The 21,125-nt window shown below is 38.1% G+C and overlaps 1 protein-coding gene across 6 annotated transcripts in view; it reads right to left on the reverse strand.

Moving 5' to 3' along the window:
- The window catches only part of RALGAPA1 (Ral GTPase activating protein catalytic subunit alpha 1), a 240,622-nt gene that overhangs the window by 197,233 nt on the left and 22,264 nt on the right, over positions 1-21,125 (reverse strand). For all 6 annotated transcript variants that reach the window (XM_038407488.2, XM_038407491.2, XM_038407485.2 and 3 more), the window contains exons 2-10: positions 19,094-19,204; positions 18,154-18,203; positions 16,666-16,723; positions 14,687-14,730; positions 13,880-14,057; positions 11,341-11,456; positions 4,386-4,524; positions 2,052-2,263; positions 704-943 (exon numbers count right to left, since the gene is read on the reverse strand). In XM_038407488.2, the coding sequence (XP_038263416.1) occupies positions 704-943; positions 2,052-2,263; positions 4,386-4,524; positions 11,341-11,456; positions 13,880-14,057; positions 14,687-14,730; positions 16,666-16,723; positions 18,154-18,203; positions 19,094-19,204 (1,148 nt within the window). The remainder of the gene's footprint in view (positions 1-703; positions 944-2,051; positions 2,264-4,385; positions 4,525-11,340; positions 11,457-13,879; positions 14,058-14,686; positions 14,731-16,665; positions 16,724-18,153; positions 18,204-19,093; positions 19,205-21,125) is intronic.

Raw genomic sequence — 21,125 nt, forward strand, 5'->3', positions numbered from 1 at the left:
AGTGCTTATTGAGGCAGTCATCTACAACAATCCCCAAATCCTTTTCCAAGTTATTGATTCCCAAGACAGTATCCCATCCCATAAGTATAGCCTGCATTCTTTGTTCCCAGATGTATTAACCTTGCATTCACCTGTATTAACACACATTGTATAGGATTGTTACCATTTAACTAGGAGATTCAGATCAATCTGTAGCAGTAACCTGTTCTCATAATTTACTACCTCACCACACAGCATGTTGTTATCTGCAAACTGTATCTTTTCCAGATTCATAATTAGACAGGCAATAATTCATAATTAGCTAGGCAATCCAGATGGAGGATTTTTGGCTCCCAATATAGTTACTACAGTTAACCCAGATAACTTTGCTAAAATTGTCCACATTACATGAAGTCGAAGTTATGTCCCTCAAGTGATGAAAAAAACAAAACCAAACCAGGAAGCAGAGGCAGATTTTTCATATTAGTTGTTTTAAATTAGCTTTTGCTTTCTACACACACAGGAGAGAGTGGGGTGGAAAAAACAGATTGAAAACTTTGCTGAACAAAAACCAATGTGTTTACCATCGGCCTAAATTTAAAACAAACAGTCTAAATAAAAACACAATCAAAGCTTTTACACTTATGTACACTCTTACTTAACACAATCTATTTAAAACTAAAAACAAACAAAAAAAGTCTTCCACACTTGATGGTTTCTTTACCTGTCGAAATATCTCTGTAAGAAAGTTAACATTACTTCTTTTAGAAGAAAAGACTTTGCGGACTATTTCAATATCAGTTAGATGCTCTTCATCAATACTACAAAGGCTGGAGGAACTTGGTTCTCTCTCTGTTAGGGTGCTTGTATTAGAATGAGATTGTTCTGGCTCTGCATTTCTATCCGGTCTATCAGCAGTGTCATTTTTACTGTCTTCTCTAGAAGCCATGCTAGCAGCTGCTCTCTGAAACAAAAGAGTAAGAAAATGAGCATGAAAATAGTTCTAGTAATATAATTTGAATACAATTCTTAAAACAGCACAGAGAATTCTGCAGACAATGTATTTTCCACTGAATGCATTAATGAAGTGAGCTGTAGCTCACAAAAGCTTATGCTCAAATAATTAGTTAGTCTAAGGTGCCACAAGTACTCCTTTCCTTTTTGCAAATACAGACTAACACGGCTGCTACTCTGCAACCTGTGAGAAATAAGTATCTTAAAGCGTTACATATCTATTAGGTTATGTAGAAAGTTAGAGGTTGTCTGAAGCCACTTAAAGTACAGATCTCAAGCACAAGAGAAGTCCAGTTATTGTCCAGTCAGATCAATGACCTTTACTAAGAATTCTAATCTGTGTTGCCTTTATTCAGTTTGCTAACCTATAATCAGACATTTCTTGGGAGTATTTAGAAGTGTTATCACAAACAACCCAGTCTTACAAAACCTCAGCAAACAGAGCCACAGAAGTCAAATAGAATTTGGATTGCTGGATTGGGCTTTAAGGGAAACTGAGCATATCACTCTATGCAGAGAAGTAACTGTAGATTTGCTTCAACAATTCACCAAAATAATTAATAAATCAAAACATTTCATTAGGTGAATGAAAACAGTACTTCACAGTGTATTTCTATTATTTTGGTAGAAGATTTAAATATTTGTCGATTCTTTCCAAACTGGATTCAGGCCTGGAGATTTCATTTAAAGACAAATAAATAGTCTTTCTTCAATTAGCTAAAACCAAGGATTTGTCTACACAGTGCTTTAATGTGGCTGTGTAATCGTGGCTCCAGCTCTTCCAGTGCTGTAATAAAAACACCTCCGTGAGGGGAATGGCTCCCAGCACTGTAGCACTATCTACACTGTCACTTTACAGCACTGAAACTTGCATCCATCAGGGGTGCGTTTTTCCACACCCCTAAGCGAAGAAAGTTTCAGCATTCTAAGTGGCAACGTAGACAAGGCCTAAGAGAAACATACAGTGGTAGAATTTCAGTGTTGACATCATAACAGAAGACTACTAAGAAATCTTTCAAAAGAGAAAAAAATTATTTGATATGTGCGTTTGGTGATACCTGAATATTCTTTGGCACAATTTCACCACCTTCCATTCCAGGAATATGAGGTCCTGTATGAGGTTTTGGCTCAAGCCAGAAAGACACCAGCCATCGAATGACAATAACACGAGCCTTAAGGAAAGGTTCCTTTGTGCAATATATTGCTTCATTGGTTTCAGCATCTTTCTTTACCATTACATAGTGTGGCTTTGGTCTCATTTGTGGTATCTCTGTGATGAAAAGCAAGCATTTTAAAATTAGTGTCAGAAGAAAGGCTTCCCACCTCAAAGCCCTATCCAACCCAATTGAAATCCCAGGGTTTCTGGGTTTTTGACAATCCCAGTGCAGCACAGTCATTAATTCCACAAGGGGATGGGACAGACAGTCTCTCAATAGCAGTAAAAGAGAAGAGCATTAAGCTTCAAAAGGCAGCCCCTGGAAATTGTATTTGTGGCCTAGAAGGCTGCAAACATTTTCTACTGGATGAACTGCTCCATTTACCCCTTCTTTATGCTCTCGTTTGTGGGGTAACAAACAATTCTTAACAAGTAAAGTTTAATTTATAAAGTACCTTTTTATCCAGATGATACCCTAAGCTGTTTTAAAATTATGTACTGTACTGAGGAATTACATAGTCTGCCACTGATATGGAGTGAAACCCAGCAAAATTTTGACAGCGAACAGCAACACTACGCCACTGTTCAGAACAAAAATTAAAGGAAGCCACCTTCCAGTTAAAACTACATGAGCAATTTTAAGTGGCAGAATGTAATTACCCAAACTGGACTTTGGCCCAAACAAGGACAGCATTTTCATTTAGGGTGGGAAGAAACTGTTGTAGGTTTATTTAGAAATGAAAGTTTGTTTATAATTGATCTAATAGGTTATTGAGCAACAATTCATAGATGAAGTAATTCACCTATTTTGCAGAGGATCATATCATGCCACACCACTTAAGCCCTGTGGTTGAATCTCTAGGGGTTGTGTGGGGCAGAATGCAGGTGAATCAGATGCAAAGTGATGTCAACACACCCCTTAAGTGGGACAGAAAAGGTATCCTTGCTAGTCTATGTGGGTCTAGTGTGGAAGGTCATGAAGGGAACAGGCAGTGGGCATACTAAAACAAGTGTCATGAAATCTATGTTGATATAGATCCACGGTTCCAGCACCCCTGCCATGGTGGGTTCAGGGCCTCTATTCTAATCCACAGGCTTTAACAGCAGTTTTGAGGAACATGCAACAGCCCTTGCTGGCTTTTGTGGAGGCCAGCAAGTGGGAGGAAAGTGTATGGCATGAATTTCACCTCCCCAACCACTCTACCCTTATAGGCTTTGTTTAAATTAGGATGTTAAATTGTGTTAGCTAGCTTAATCTAACCAACCCCTTTTAAAACCTCTAGTTAACACAAGGCAAGTTATATTTTAACATATGCAAAACTTGTCAATTTAGAGCTTGGGAGATGCCAAGGTCTTAACATGACCAGCCTAGCACATGCCAATATATAATTTGCCTTGTCTTGACTAAACTTTAGAAGGTATTATGGAGTCCAACTGATCTGGCTCTGTGTCAATGGAGTGGATATTACCCAATGAACAACACTGCTAATTTCTTTTGGATCCACAGAACTAAAAGTTTTTTTCTCTTCTAAATGTAATTTATCCATGATATAGGGTGCATTAAGTTTGATTTTTTTTTTTAAACTTGGTTATTAGAGCAGTGAGTGTATCCAAATGACTAATATGGTTTAGATGGAACAGCAGACTGCCTCCTGGGATAGAAGTTGGCACTACAATTGGCTCACCTAGAAGCTAAAGAGTGAACAACATTTTAGAGAATAGGAACCTAAGAAACTTGAAAAGATATTGTCTAATTTTTTAGAAACCTTCGACTAATTCTTAAGTGAATGGAAACAGATAATGCTTTCCTTTCCCCTCCCTGCCCTTGTTCCTTCTGCTCCTTTTCCTCCCACCCCATTCCTTTATATTTTTTTCTTTAAGTTATTCCCTTCTGTTGTCCCCTGCTTTTAGGAATGTGGGGTGAAATCAAAACTATAAATTTAAAAAAATGATTTTAAAGTATGAAGGAGTTAATTTATTTAAAGTGAATCAGAGCAATACAGCATCCTGATTGTTAAATAATTAAAAAGAGAGGTCAAGTGGTGTTTCCATTAATACAGGTGAACTCAATAGAATTGAAACCGTACATTATAGATAAAGGCCACATTTCCTAACAGTAAGGGAAATGTTTTTGATCCAAGTTCTCTGCAAGCAGCATCATTCAAAAAAAGCTGTATCTCTATATTGTAAGTTACAAAATGTTTAAGCATCTGTACAATCATTAAACACCACTTACCAAGTACAGGGTTATACAAACTAGTCTCCTTACAGATGTTTGGAAAAATATAAGGCAAGTAATATTTTTTAAAATATGAAAACAAGAATGAAAATCCCTTTTCTTGGTTTTCCTTGTTCTTCCATTCTAAACTCTTGACCTTAAAGAAAAAAAAATTAAACTTTTTGAGGTTGAAACATGGAATATTTGTTTCAATATTTCTCAAGTATATCAAATGTTTCAGAAGTTTGCTGTGGTATTTTTTTTTAAGTTGTCAAAAGTCAAACAAATTTCAGTTTTAATTAAAGATCAAATGTATTTTAAAGATTTGCTAAATGGAGCAAAGATAGAGTAAGAGGAGAGATCCTATTACTTAATTATACAAGAGAAATTACTACATTGGGACTGGATTGTATGCATTTTAATAATTATAATGTTACATTTTGAAAATGTTGGGAGGGACTGACTATCTGAGAGATTAGTAAGACTATGCAAATCTTTTCCTCTAAGCTCTAGATTCAGCAGAATACTTAACCATACATGTAATTTTAAGCACATGCAGAATCCCACTGAAATCAGAGATTACATACTTTTAAGAGTATCAAGCCTGAGGTGGCCCCTCCAGAAGTGGGTTTAATTTGTAGTAAATCATCCTGTTTTGTTTCAAAGATATACTTTTATATTTTATAAGGTATTTGTGCTTACCTGAAAGATTCCTTTCTTTTTTGTGCAAAAATGTCCAGAGATCTGTTACAATAGGTACTTCAGCCTGCCTGCAGCTTGAGAGCGGAACCAGACCTGTCAATCACTGACAGCCAGGGTATGCTCCGCTTTCTGAAGTTCCTTCCAGTTCATGTAACTTCTACAGCCAGCATAATTCAAAACTACTTTCTTAAATTAGAGATTGATTTGTTTTTCCTCAAAGTATATTGATTCAATTTCTCCAACTGCAGAATATGGTAAATTCAACCTACTGACAACATACCCAAATCCTTGAATGTCAGTTTACATCTCTGTCCTGGATAATCCACTTGTCTCCAGAATAGGCTGGATCTGTGGACCTTAGTACTCAAAGTAGGAAAATTTTCAGGTAAGCACTGAGAAGTTTTCCTATTCTTCTTCATGCTAAACTCCACAGACCCAACAGAATGGGATTTTCAAAGCAGTGCCCTATCTGGGATTATCCTTCAATATGAACTTCCAAAACAAGATAAAGGAGATACTTGTATATAAATCTATCTAGTCGAGGGCACTAAGACACCGAGAACTCTTCTGCAAAAGAAGAGAAGTAGCATTAGCTACGATCGGATGACCAATATGCAGAATTTGGTCAACTAATGGCCATCTGCAGATCTCAGTACAGGACTACTCTGCTCTGCAATTGTGAGTGCTCCTAAGAACTAGACTCTGATGCTTAATTGAAGTAGGAACAGTTCTTGAATTTACTCATGGAATGGATGCCACAACAGTTATGAAGAGTACCCATCTGAATTTAAAAGTATTATAATGGTACTTTGTTAGAGAAAGCTCCCAACCTCAGATAAAAAAGAAAAAGCCATCTGATTATAGACAGTAGCCACTGGGAAGCTACTCTAATGGACAGGAAATATAATGACACTTTCCTTCAGAGATTCAATCTGGGTAGTGCTGGAAGATGCAGAATGAGGTTCCAAGAACATACTGAATGACCTTGCAGAGTTGAATAAGGTGGATGCCCAAATTAAGCATTTAATATTGGATTGTACAAAACTTCCTTTTCTTTAAAATGTTTAAATGATTATACCGAATCTTAGCAAAATTTGATTTTTATAATTTCTACAGATAAAAGTAAACAAACATTCATGTTAGCATTATTTTTTCTCATGTATTTTAAATGTTCACAGTTGTGGAAAATTATCCACAGTTGAGGATAATTAATGAGATGATTAGACAATGAAGGTTGAGATTGTTAACAAGATGAAGATGGCCCTAATGGTGTGGTGTCACAGAAACAATCTTCTCATAGGATACCTTGTGCCCAACAGTATTCATCCTCCCCAGGCCTATGACTGGCACCATGTGTCTATTTAACCTGAATCAAAAGACAGAGTGATTTGGTTCCTGAACTATGTATTCTTCAGTCTTCTCTCTATAGAACCCTGATCAAAAACATTTTCCAGGAAGAGATAAGTGAACTTCTACCCTCTCTAAAGCCAATAATATTGCTACTACGATCCCAGAGACAGACCCTGGAATCACACGTCAGTTCAAATGATGATCAAATTTGGGAAAAGAAAAAGGCTGCCATCTGTCTGCAAAACATAAGAATTGTCTGAGGATGGTAAAATGGGAATTCTTGAAGAAAAATCTCCTTTAGGAACTTATCTAGATGATTCAGCTAAGGCTGTGCTCTGTTCTCAATTCCCAGACGATAGAAGTAGGATGGGGAGAGGGTTTTAATGCTCTGATCTGAAGAAAGATTATGGATGATTTCATTCATGTAGTGGCCTATCCAGGGATTGTTGAGACTGGGAGTGGGACAGAGCTGTTTCTAATATTCTTGCACAGCTCCACAGGGTCTCCCCTCTGGACCATATCCAATGATCCCATCTGATCAAAGCTATACATGTAGCTCGAGTATTCCCAAACTGAGAAAGTCTAGCATCACATGGGATCTTACTCCACATGGAGCTGGTTACGAGGCCTGCAAATATCTCTGAATAGAGATGAGCAATAGAGATCAGATACTGACCCTGCACTTGTTCTAGATATCTCTTGCAAAGAGATATTTTCTCATGTTGTACTTCAGAGTGCTTCTAATTTCCCATATCATCAGTATTCATTCCACAGTACCTGGCAGGACTCAGGATTGTAAGCTGACTTTACTGATGACTGAATAGTCTCAGCCTTCCATAAAAAGTTCTCCCACTGTATCACTCAGACAGCTGGGAACTGCTTTGGCTGGGTGTCTTACGCCAAGAACCAGAGACCCACTATACACGAAACAGGATTTGAATCCCATTTCCCCCTCACTCACTTTTTATGCAGGAAGAAGCTCTTGGTCACACAATTTTAAGCCCAATTTCCTTACAATTAGGGCTGTCAATTGAAGTTAACTCATGGCTTAATTAAAAAAAAATTGTGATTAATCGCACTGTTAAATAATAGAATACCAATTGAAATTTATTAAATATTTTCAGATGTTTTTCTACATTTTCAAATATGCTGATTTCTATTACGACACAGAATACAAAAGGTGTACAGTGCTCTCTATTATTTTTATTACAAATATTTGCATTAAAAATGATAAAAGAAATAGTATTTTTCAATTCACCTCCTACAAGTACTGTAGTGCAATCTCTATCATGAAAGGTTTCAGAGTAGCAGCCGCGTTCGTCTGTATTTGCAAAAAGAAAAGGAGTACTTGTGGCACCTTAGAGACATGCTCAAATAAATTTGTTAGTCTCTAAGGTGCCACAAGTACTCCTTTTCTTTCTATCATGAAAGTGCAACTTACATTTGTAACAAAAATCTCCATATCTGGTCTCAAAAACAAAATGTAAAACTTTACAAGTCCACTCAGTCCTACTTCTTGTTCAGCCAAATCACTAAGACAAACAAGTTTGTTTACATTTACAGGAGATGCTGCTGCCTGCTTTTTATTTACAATGTCCCCTGAAAGCGAAAACAGGCATTTGCCTGGCACTTTTGTAGCTGGCGTTGCAAGGTATTTATGTGACACATATGCTAAACATTTGTATGCCCCTTCATGCTTCGGCCACCATTCCAGAGGTTATGCTTCCCTACTGATGATGCTCGTTAAAAAATAATTAAATTTGTGACTGAACAAATTGGGGGAAGAACTGTATGTTTTCGGCTTTGTTTTACCTGCATTCTGCCATATAATTTTATGTTATAGCCGTCTCGGATGACCAGCACGTTTATTTTAAGAACACTTTCACAGTAGATTTGACAAAATGCAAAGATACCAATGTGAGATTTCTAAAAATAGCTAGAGCACTTGACTCAAAGTATAAGAATCAGAAGTGCCTTCCAAAATCTGAGGGGTGGAGCATGCTTTCAGAAGTCTTAAAAGAGCAACTCTCAGATGCGGAAACTACAGAATCCAAACCACCAAAAAAGAAAATCAACCTTCTACTGGTGGCATCTGACTCAGATAATGAAAATGAACAGTCTGCACTGCTTTGGATTGTTATCGAGCAGAACCCATCATCAGCATGGACGCATGTCCTATGGAATGGTGGTTGAAGATGAAGGGACATATGAATCTTTAGTGCATCTGGCACGTAAATATCTTGCGACGCCGGCTACAACAGTGCCATGCAAACGCCTGTTCTCACTTTCAAGTGACATTGTAAACAAGAAGCAGGCATTGTCTCCTGCAAATTGTAACCAAATTCGTTTGACTGAGTGACTGGCCGAAGTATGACTGAGTGGACTTTTGGCTCTAAAGTTTTACATTGAAAAATAAAACAATGCAGTTATTTTTTGTGCATAATTCTACATTTGTAAGTTCAGCTTTCATGATAAAGAGATTTCACTACAGTACTTATATGAGGTGAATTAAAAATACTATTTCTTTTGTTTTTTTACAGTGCAAATATTTGTAATCAAAAATATAAAGTGAGCACTATATTGTTTGTATTCTGTGTTGTAACTGAAACCAATATATTTGAAAATGTAGAAAACATCCAAAAATATTTAAATAAATGGTATTCCATTTTATTTTTTTAATGGTTAATCGCTATTAAATTTTTTTTAGTTGCTTGACAGCCCTACTTGCAATATTATCCACCCACATTAGCACTGCTTGTAAAAGTATGCAGGGGCACTTAGGGAGTCAGAGGACAGTTCTTATTCGTTTATTTTTGTTGTACTAATGACACCTGGAAGTTTTCATGCCCCAGGGAGGGGACTGAAATGATGCCAGCCCATGCATAGCTAACTTTGAAAGGTGTGTATAGTGAAGAGACCAGTCTTTCAGGTAAAAATCTCCCCAGTTAAAAATCCTAAATCACTGATCAGGATAGCCACATTTATATGCAGTAGTGATACCACATTAAATTTTAACTAGTACACAATTGGGAGCCTACTGGCCTTATAAAATGGAAGCTGGGGAAAGAATGAAAAAAAGGGCGAGTCAAGAAAACCCTTTACTGCCTGCTGACTCTTCCAGATCTGGGATGTTGCCCCTTTCATCACTCCATAACCATCTGCCCAGGGGAGGAAGTAGAGGCAGTGGAGAGGCAGAGAAGCTGGGAACAATAATCTGGACATTAGGCCATAGTGACCCACAATGGCAGCTGGGAATGATAGCCCAATACTTTCCCATTCTTTTAGGCATGGTAGGAAATTCCTATCCCACTATTGGATCCTTCAAGGCTACATGAGAAGGAATACATAGCTACAGGTTGTCTTGGGCTGCTGTAGATCTCCTAAGCTTAGTTTTACAGTGAACTCTTGCCTCACAATCTATCCCCTGGTGTTTAGATATATTTGATTTGCAATTGATTTGGATTGGAGGTCTTCTTCCCCTTAGGAGAAAGAATTCCCTTGGGAGGTTCAGGGAGGGGCGCACACCAACAGGCATCAGCATATGTTTATGGCCTGGTTTTTTCTGCTCTGATCTGCTATGCTGCACTCTCTGGAGCTGAGAAGTTGAAACAGGCACTGAGGATTATCTGCTCTGCTGCACTCAGTAAGGTGAGCAGGGAAAACAGAACTAATTAATTTTCCCTTTCAGAGTCTTTTCCCGTAAGCCTGCTTCAGAGGCAGTATGAAATCAGGCTCAGAAGACTCCAAAAATATGTCAAAAGGCTAGTGATCTCCCTGTCCTCCAAGAGGCCTGGTTTATGGTCCCATAAACGGGCCTCTCCCGAGTTCCTCAAGAAAGGTACTGACTCCCTAGAACTAGATCCCTCTCTGTTGAATGGAATTTACATGCATCAGATAAGTCTGTTTTCCCAGGAGGTCTGAGCCTCGGCCATGAGTTGGGATTGCCAGGGGAGCAGAGTTAGAGGTGGCAGCTGAGCCCAAAAGCCCCTTACTGCATTCACTGGCATCAGCAGTGTCCAGTGTCCTTGGTTCAGGGGAGAGAAGGCGGCGGCGGCAGCAGCTGAGCTCCACAGTCAGAGGTCTGATTAATGGGCTATAGGACTCAGGTGCAATCTTCCATCTGGCAGTCTGCCCTTCTCACTTCACTTCCCTCATGTACTTTGGGGAGAAAAGGGCTGGCTACCCCAGAGCAAATTCTTTTCCATTCCTGCCTGGCTCATTTCCTGCCCTGGGAAAGGAAGGGAGCTAAGGTGACTCTATCCAGCTTGTGCTGGGAGAGTGAAACTGCATCCTGCCTGCAGAGCCAGCAGAGCTCCCCAACAACATGTTTCATCCCCTTTTTGAGTAAGACCCTTTTGCCTCTGGGTTTTCCTCAACTTAGCACACTCCCTGAAGTCTGCAAGAGCATTAACTGCTGAAAACACCCCAATAGCAAAAGTGGATTTTTGGGGAGAGATTGTCCCCTCAGCTCCAATGACGCCCTACAGATGCACCAGGGAATTAGACAGACATATTACTGGATTAAACTGTTAGTCTAAACATTTGAAATAAAGTTTGAAATTTTTCTTCAAAAAAGCTTGGCAGCAGGTAAAGTTGGGTTGAGACCATCAGCCGCATGGGGGCAGAAAAAACTGGAGGTAACTTCCAAAGGCCAGGCATTCCCCTCCTATCAGTGACTGACAGGTCTGGTTCTGCTCCCAAGCTTTAAGCAGGCTGAAGCATCCACTATGATTGATCTGTGGACCTTGGCACAAACAAGAAATGGACACTTTCTGAAAATATATTTTCTATAAGATACGCTCTTGGAAGGTGAAACAAAATAATTCATCATTCCTGTGTATGTTTACAGTGCTGTTGGTCCATTACAGTAGATGGATCAAAAATAATTACTTTTCTTCTGTTTTCAACCTATGGAACATACCTGAATTACTATGTATTTCAAAAGTGCTTCTAGAAAGTAGCTTGTAAGATCTTCTTGTCCTTTATCTCCTGATTGTGGAGGGACAAGTGGAGTAATTTCCTCTACAGTCACTTGAGCTGTCCAAAAATAAAAAATAAATTAAGATACTGGAACAAATTATTAAACAATCAATTTATAAGCACCTAGAAGGTAAAAGGGAGATATACAATAGCCAACATAGATTTGTCAAAAACAAACCATGACAAACTAATTTGATTTCCTTTTTACCAGCCAGGTGGATAGGAGGGAAGCAGCAAATGTGATTTATCTTGATTTCAGTAAATTTTTGACACAATCCCACATGACATTCTTATAAGCCTACTAGTGAAATGTGGTCTATATGAAATTATTATAAGGCTGGCGTGCAAATAGTTGAAAAACTATACCCAAAGAATAGTTATCAATGGTTCACTAGCTGGGAGGATGTATCTACGGGGGTCTCACAGGAGTCTGTCCTCAGTCTGGTACTACTTAATATTTTCATTAATGATGTGGATAATGGGGTAGAGAGTATGCTTATTAAATTGCTAATGACACCAACCTAGGAGGGCTTGAAAGCCTTAGGAGGACAGGATTAGAATTCAACACACCTTGACAAATTGGGGAATAGGTCTGAAATCAACAAGATCAAATTCAATAAAGACAAAGTGCAAAGTACTAAACTTCAGAAGGAAAAATCAAATGTAACAAATACAAATTGGAGAATAGCTGGCTAGGAAATAGTACTGTAGAAAAGAATCTAGGAATTATAGGGGGATCACAAATTGAATAAGTGATGCAGTTGTGAATAAGGCTAATATAATTCAGGGGTGTATTAACAGAAGGGCTGTATGCAATACACAGGAGATAACTGCTCTGCTCTACTTGGCACCGGTGAGGTCTCAGTTGGAGTAGTGTGTCCAGTTTTGGATACCCACTTTAGGAAAGAAAAGGACAAAATGGAAAGAGTCCAGAAGAGAGCTACAAAAATTATAAAAGGTTTAGAAAACCTGACCTATGAAGATGGATGAAAGAAATGGGCATGTTTAGTCTTGAGAAAAAGACGACCGAGGGGATTAGATATCCGTCTTCAAATATATTAAGGGCTATTATAAAGAGGATGGTGATCACCTGTTGTCCATGTCCACTGAAGATAGGACAAGTAGTAATGGGCTTAATCTGCAGCAAGGAAGATTTAGGTTAGATATTGGGAAAAACTTTCTAACTATGAGGAGGGTTAAGATCTAGGATACATGCAACAAGGGAGACTGAGGAATCCCCATCATTGGAGGTTTTTAAGAATAGGTTAGATAAACACCTATCAGGCATAGATTAGGTATATCTGGTCCTGCCTCAATGCAGGGGAATGGATGAAGTGACCTTCAATGGTCTCTTCAGCACTATATTCCTATAAGAAGGAAAGGAGTACTTGTGGCACCTTAGAGACTAAAATTTATTTGAGCATAAGCTTTCGTGAGCTACAGCTCACTTCATCCACAAAGTAAAACTATATCCCCATGTTTATTTCCCCCCCCCCCAACCCCCCGCTGGTAATAGCTCACCTTACCTGATCACTCTTGTTACAGTGTGTATGGTAACACTCATTGTTTCATGTTCTGTGTATATATAAATCTTCCCACTGTATTTTCCACTGCATGCATCCGATGAAGTGAGCTGTAGCTCACCAAAGCTTATGCTCAAATAAATTTGTTAGTCTTTAAGGTACCACAAGTACTTTTTTTTTTTTTAATGAATACGTTTCCACAAAATATTTTACATTTTGACAAATCAGTTTCTAATAAAAGCTTGTTTTGTCAGAAAATTCTGACCAGCTCTAGTTATGATAACCAATATGATAGGAGATGATGCTATGAATCTGTTTGCTCTTTTTTTTTTTTTAAGGTGAAGTTGAAATAAATCTTCATACAGGGGTCTTATGGAGATGGAGCAACATTTATACCTGTGGCTGTATCACTGAGTGACCTGCGGAACTCACTGTCCCAAGAAATCATTGAGACTAAGAATCTAGTAGGAATCAAAGGATCATTCATATGAATAATGAAAATATCCAGTTGCATTAGCTAGAATAAAAATTAAGTCATAAGAGAATACAAGTAGTTATGCCTCAGGGCATAAGGCCCCAATTAGAGGTTACAGTTTCTCCTATTGGAAGGTTATTCTATAATTGTCCACTGTGGTGGTTCATAAACCTTTCACTTGAATATCAGGTACTGGCCACTGTCAAGATACTGGATTAGCTGGACCACTGCTCTGCTGCAGTAAAGAAACATGTATGTTCCTAAAAGACGTGGGAAGAGAAATAAGGGTCAGGGTCAATGAGAACACCAGGATCCTAGAAATCCTGAGCACAGCTGCACTCATTACTGGTTCCATAATCCCCATGGGTAACAGAAAGCATGTCAGACTACTTACTTTAGTTATTTCTACAGTACCTGAGCAATGGAAAAGTTAGTGAAATAGGACCATATAAAGAACTGGGTAATGTTACTAAATTACTTACTTTCTTGTACATTAAGTGGAGGGTTAATGAGATTATCTAGTGTTCGAGGTCCATACTCGGATTGTGGTGATGAAAATCCAGGAATTAAGCAAGAAAACATACACAGCTGTTCTTTACTACAGTTATTCTGAAGTGCTTGCAACCACAAGAGGAAGAGACGCACACCTTCTCGACGGATCTTAAAAGGGGAAAAAAGGGGCAGTTTTTTGTTTGTCAGACTCTTCTTTTTAAGCTGCATTACACTCTAGTGTGTAGACTTGCAAATAGCTTCCTTTACTTATTCGTATGCACATGCAAAAGGACCAGGTCTGTAGAGTACAAAAGTGCTATTTTTGCACACTCCCTGGCACAATCTCCCTTTCAGTAAAGGACTGCAACAGAGGGCATGTCAACAATACCACTCTTTTTTCCTCAAAAGTAATCGAAGTGTTACAAAATATATTTCTTAAAAAATTAGATATTTCTGCTCATAATCAAAACTATGATAGAAAAAGATTGAAGTCTCATATTATATAAATGAGCCAAAAACTATTCCTCTCCACATATAAAGTAAAAATTAGGACTTCTTTCCTCTTGAAAGCAAAAATGTAAGCTCCACCCCTGCAAACACTATGCACCTGCTTACCTCTATGAGACTTCTTAAGGTACTAAACCAGGTGCATAGAAGTTGACAGGTTTGGGGTCTATTATGAACGTAATCAATCTTGTTAGTCAGTGTTACTAGTTTTGGGTCAGTGATTATTCTAAGAAATACAATATATACACATCAAAAATGCAAAAGCAAAGATATATATTTATTTTCCTTACCTTTAAGGAATTTCCGGTATGAAGCAGTTTCTTTAAAATCAAGCCTAAAAGGAAATTACATTTTAAAGATATTCTTTGCTCTTTATTTAACTTCGGATGTCAGAGTTCTCGGTCAGACTTGATAATCTTTCAAGCAAGTCCTTGGCAATCTCTAATTTACTCTTGGTGAACTTGATATCCTCTGACAATTACCTCAATGCCAGGGGGGGGGGGAGATCACCTTCTACAAGATCTGTTACTTCTCTCATAATCAATACAAAAAAAATTATAGAACTGTAGGATGGTGTAAATAAAAGCACAAGTGGGCAAATCCTCCTAATTCATCAATGCTGTTGCTATTCAAATGCCTAGTTTAACGTCATACTGGATAGCCTGTGTTCCAGTGTTTCTCTCTTTTACATTAAATCATTACCAGACAGGAAAAGGACTTCCTGGGTCATCTACTTTAACTCGCGGCATAGAGCAGGATTTTCCATCTACACTATCTTTATATTTTCTCTAATATTGTTCTTTTAGACAAAACTCCAGTAATGGTGCCTATGACAATCAGGGTCCAATTATTGCGTTAAAAAAAGTATGTCAAGTAATGTCTTTTATGAAACCTTGTAATGTTCTGAACTTAATGGTCTTTAGCAGAGATGTATACAGACGGTGGTTTTGCATTTATACAGAGAGAAAAAACTATGCTAATAATTTGTGCTACAACATTCAGCTCCACCTCACAACAGGGTGGTAAATAGTGAAGACTGGGAAGGGATTCCTCACCAAGCAGACGAGACTAGCTCCAAGCACCTAGCACTGTACAATCCTAAAAAGATAACTAATGAACCATTAACATTATAGGAAGGAACTGAAACACCCCAGCTATAAAGTCAAGAGGGGACTTCCCCCACCCTGAATCACTAATCTGACAGAAAAAAAAACAAAAAAAACCCTGCAAACCCTTTTTAAAAGGGAAGAGGTTTGAAGTGAAGTCTATCCAGAACCTGAGGGACAGTCTTGAAGGTGAGAGACTGTCTGAACGCTGGATCCCGACTGCGGCAGTGGGCATGATGGGAAGCTTTTCAGAGACAATAGGCAAGTTTTATTAGAAATGGGAGTTTAATTTGAAAGCAGAGAGCTTGTGGTGGCACCTTTATGTTTATCTTCTGTGTAACTTGTATGTGTTTGCTTCCCCTTATAATTATTCTTTGAATCTATGGTTTTTCTATCAAATAAAATGTTTTGTTTATTTTTAACCCAAGCAGGTCTCCAGTGTGCGAACTATGTGGAGTGCATGCACCAAAGCAAGCTGCTGCCTTGGGAGGGGTGGGGGGAGGGTGTCAGGTTTCGTGCATTTGAGGGTGATGAACCAGATGGGAAAAGTGCAGCTGTCTAGTAGTTAAGAACTCGGGGTAGATTGATTTGGGGAGACTCAGGACTCCTCACGAAAGCTTATACTCAAATAAATTTGTTAGTTTCTAAGGTGCCACAAGTACTCCTTTTCTTTTTGCGAATACAGACTAACACGGCTGCTACTCTGAAACCCTGAAAGGAGTAACTATTCTGGTGGAAGCCAGGGTGAGACTTTATACTTGCGTGCTGGCTACTGGTATCAGGGTCCTGAGCCATAGCAATAAGGCACCTAAAGTTACAAGGCAGGCAGTGACAGAAGCCCTTGCTTGTCTGAGTGATCTCCAAGTGTCACAGTGTCTTAACTATCTCTCTAGAAAAAACATTTCATAATATCAGTTACCTTATTGTTAAGAAGCTTAAGAACATCGAGACTAAGTTTCTTTTTTAAAAGTTGCAGAAGTTTCAAGTCCTTGCTCCTTATTATGCCACTTTAAGTAAGTAATCCCTATCCCCTCCTTTATATCATCATGCTAAAGACACTAAAGAACTCAATTACACTTTATATAGTATCTTTTTTATTCTATTTTTTTTTAAACCACTTATAATAAAAAAAACAAAAACTTCTTTTTTAAATACAAACTCACCAATACTATGAAACTGCCACCTCTGGTGAATCCTTTCTGGAAGAAGTTGTAAAATTTTCTACAAAAGGAAAAGCCAACAATCCATACTACACAGTTATTACCTAAAAAACGTATGCCAGAAGTACCAAAGATTAACAGCAGTTATCAAGGAGAAAATGTAAGTTTTCTTAATTAATGTTGCTGTCTTTTTGTGGCATCCACCCATCCCAAAAAAACAGGAAAAAGATAAGCAAATGTTTAGAAAATTACTTTTATCTGCATCCAAGATTCAAATTAAATATGCATATGCAGCATTTCTCTGTAATTATATAAATGAACAAGTATTTCTATAGTGTCTTCCCATGTATCTGACCACCTCCAGTATATAACAAGCTAGAAATAGCTTGATTCACTATTGAATTACATTCTTTGTGGGGACACAAAGTAGGTAAGGTATATATTTTATTGGACCAACTTCTGTTGATGAGAGAGAGAAGCTTTTGAGCCACACAGAGCTCTTCTTCAAGCCTGGGAAAGCTGCATCATAGCTAAATCCAATGTGGAACAGATTGTTTAGCACAAGTAACTAGCACAATGGTCTAAAGGGACCATTCAAGGTAGAGTGGCCTGTTAACACCTCTGCAGTCATAGGACAAAAAGAGAGGGTTAGCGGGTTACAGATTGTTGAAATAAGCCATATATACAGTGTCTCTGTTCAGCCCATGATTTTTAGTACCTAGCAGAGTGATCAATTTAAGCTCCCACGCTTGTCTTCTGAAAGTGTTGTGCAGGTTTCCTTTGAGGGTGAGGACTGATCGATCACTCTATATCTGACCTCTTTGTGAGGTGTTCACCCACAGGTGATAGGAAAATGATAAAAAGACAAAAATATCCTGGGAGAGTTCATCTGAGAGCATAGCAATTGTCTGATTTCACTCACATAGTTGTTATTGGGGCATTTAGTGCACTGAATGAGGTATGCCACATGTTGTGTTAGGCATGTGTAGGATCCAGGGATGACTGCAGAGGTGTTAATAACAATCTGCCTTGAATGGTCCCTTACAATACATGCTAACTACTTACCCTAAACAATCAGCGCAACTTTGCATTTTGCTATGATGCTGGAAGTACCTTTTCCAGAATTGAAGAGCTGCGTGTGGCTGGAAAGCTTCTCTCTCACCAATAGAAGTTGGTCCTATAAAAGCTACTACTCATCCACCTGGTCTCTCTAATATCCTGGAACTGACACTGTTACAACTACACTGAATACATTATTTTTTGAGCAGTTAATATTTAACCTGTGTAGTGCATCCAAGCAAGCAGGCAATGGCCCTACCAAAGCCATATTCACTGATCCTCCCCATGAAATGATATGATTTGCTCTCTCCAGGTTTGCTCCAACTTCTAACAGTCTAATCTTACAATTCCATTGTGTTAAAACTCAATAACTTTTCTGGCAAATTATCCGAGTCAAAAAAAACCAATACTGGAAGATTCAAAACATCTTACCTCAAAAATAAAAAGTATAGCATCTAATTCTTCCCTCTGAGACTTGTGACCTAAATTTAAATTTAAAAAGAATCCTTAAATTATGTAGTTTTCATTATGAAAAGTCATTTAAGGGCCCATTGACTAAAAATATAAATACACAAAACATCTCTAGAAAGTAGATTTCTCACATTCCTTTCATTGCAAGGAGTTAGATTGGTTGAAAATAGTACCCTATATTTTGGCATTATATTTAGAGTCTATAAATGAACACACCTGAAACCAACTGTAACTATGGAGCTAATGACTAGTGTAGTCACTAAAAATATAAAATGCAAAATATTTTGCAGGGATAACAATACAAAACCTAGATGTAAGTGGAATTTATTTAGGTTTCAGAGTAAACTTAGATTTCACTTTTTAAATTGGATTAAAATGTGAAACCGCACTATTAGATAAAAAGGTTTTGAGTTCTGGTTTATATTTTTCTCTCACAGAATATTAACGCAAGCTCTGGGATGGAGTTATAACATTCAACAAGAGAGAATTAAAGAACTTTTTAACAAAGGATGTTTTTTGACCTGTCCCACCCTCCAGATCAAATTATACCACACGCTTTATAAAACATGGAGTATATTTTGGGAAATAAAAACTTATTTCTTTAAATCTACAAGAACACAGCTAGCCTTAAAATTCGAGGCTCCTCAAATTTGCACGAAGATTAGAAGGGCTAGCAGGTGAGCTTGTATCTCCTTGCCCCATCTGAGTGTCAGTAGCTTCTCCCTTTGTATCTTGCCAAGAATGATCCAACTGGTGAACCTCCCTTGGATCTCTCAGCCCACACAGATAGTACCAAACAGTTGAGCACAAATGATGCAATCAAGGCCAACCTGATTCAAAGTGTCAATAAACAGCTGCAAAGAAAGAAATTTCAAATTTGAAAAACATCTGAAATTCTTACCTTTTTGTTTGAGACCTACTTCAATAGTCACAAAATTTTCAAAGAACACATAATATATATGTGAAAAGTGTAGGTCAAAAAACTGTTTAAGATCAATGGACTCTGCATTCTCTGAAATATAAACAAAAGGTTATTTTTCTCTCTCATTTATCTAGCCTTATGCTTCAACAAGTTATATCAATGTTTAATAATACCAGAAGGTGTTTAAAATGACTAATATATTCAATACAGAAGTCAAAGCACATTTACAATTTCAGCTAATGAAATTCAAGTCAGTGGGATTGGATTGCTTAATATATATTTATGGCTAAGCAAGACAAATAATGACCATTCTTTCTGAAATTTGTTTTGCATGCAAAACATCAAAGGTGTCACACCAATTCTATCTTAAGTATTCCTTGAGTTCAGGTCACTCTAGTACAGTGGTCCCCAAAGCGATGCCCATGGGCGCCATGGCACCTGCCGGAGCATTGGCCATGGCCGCTGCCGAAGAACTGCCCGCCAAGAAGCGATGCTGTTTCTCGGTGGCAGCACTTCTTGCCGCTGCAGCTTCTCAGCGGCATTTTGGCAGTAGGGTATCCAGCGCCCACCACAGTCTTCTGGGAATAGCAATGCGCTATTCCCACAAAGGTTGGGGACTACTGCTCTAGTACCTAGAAACCAACCAAGTACTTCCACCCCTCCCCCCCACCAAAAAAAAATTACTTAAATAAAATACTTTAGAGAAAAAAAGTAAGGCGACTAACCAAAATGTAGACACATACTTCACAATTAACATCATTAAATTATATGGGCCAAATGTGTCAGTATACAAACTTCACTATATTGTTATACATTCGTTCCACCTTAAATAAAGATCTTTTTAATTATCCATCTGACCATAATCTCCTAATTACAGTCCTCCTCACACCATTGTTCTTCTGATCCTTTTGTTTAAATCTAATGACATCACAACTACCTGCATGCATGCATGCGCTATAAGTGACAAAGTGTAAATGACATATCAAATGTTGTGCTTCAAAGCAGCACCCTGGAATCCCCATATTCACCATGGTCAAAGAATTATTATATATTTTGTAAAAAGAAAAGGAGTACTTGTGGCACCTTAGAGACTAACAAATTTATTAGAGCATAAGCTTTCATGAGCTACAGCTCACTTCATCGGATGCATCCGATGAAGTGAGCTGTAGCTCACGAAAGCTTATGCTCTAATAAATTTGTTAGTCTCTAAGGTGCCACAAGTACTCCTTTTCTTTTTGCGAATACAGACTAACACGGCTGCTACTCTGAAACCTATATATTTTGTGCAGAGTATGTATGGTAAGGTATCATTTTAAAAGTCTTGATCTGTTGAACATTAATATCCTGTTGGATTGTATGTGCTATCATTGTAGGGAAATTATGAAGTTTTGCTATATGTGAGTTACTAAAAAATGTTGTGAAGTTGGGAACAACCACAACCAGCCTTTTAGGTGCAACAATGGAGGAGCCAGACATGCTGATGGCCCATTATAGGAATCCACATTCCCAAGGACTATCCCAAGAACTGTATACAATTGAGACTTCTCAGAGGTAGCACAAACAATGGAGACATAACCAAGGATCTTTCCAGCAAGCTGATGAAATGGGTTATTGCCCACGAAAGCTTATGCCCAATGAAATCGTTAGTCTCTAAGGGCCACAAGGATTCCTCATTGTTTTTATAAAAGAGAAGTGACATCACTTGTCCTCATTCCCCCCACAACTCAACACCTGAAAACACGTCTGGAGACCAAAGACAGAACTGCGGAGGTGGTCCCAGGCTGAAGGAGAGCTCCAGCTTGTGTATGGAAGATTTGTAACCTGCACGTATTACCTATCAGGGTGAGACACTGCTTGATTCAAATCCTGTCCAGTTTATAGAACTCACATTGTGAATTTACTTTTATTTCTTAGATAACCAACTTTTATCTGTAGGCTTACTACTTATAATCACTGAAAATCTTTCTGTAATTAATAAACCTGTTTTATTTTTTTACCTAGAACAGTGTGT

The sequence above is a fragment of the Dermochelys coriacea genome, chromosome 6 (assembly GCF_009764565.3).
Source record: "Dermochelys coriacea isolate rDerCor1 chromosome 6, rDerCor1.pri.v4, whole genome shotgun sequence".
Classification (NCBI taxonomy): Eukaryota; Metazoa; Chordata; order Testudines; family Dermochelyidae; genus Dermochelys; species Dermochelys coriacea.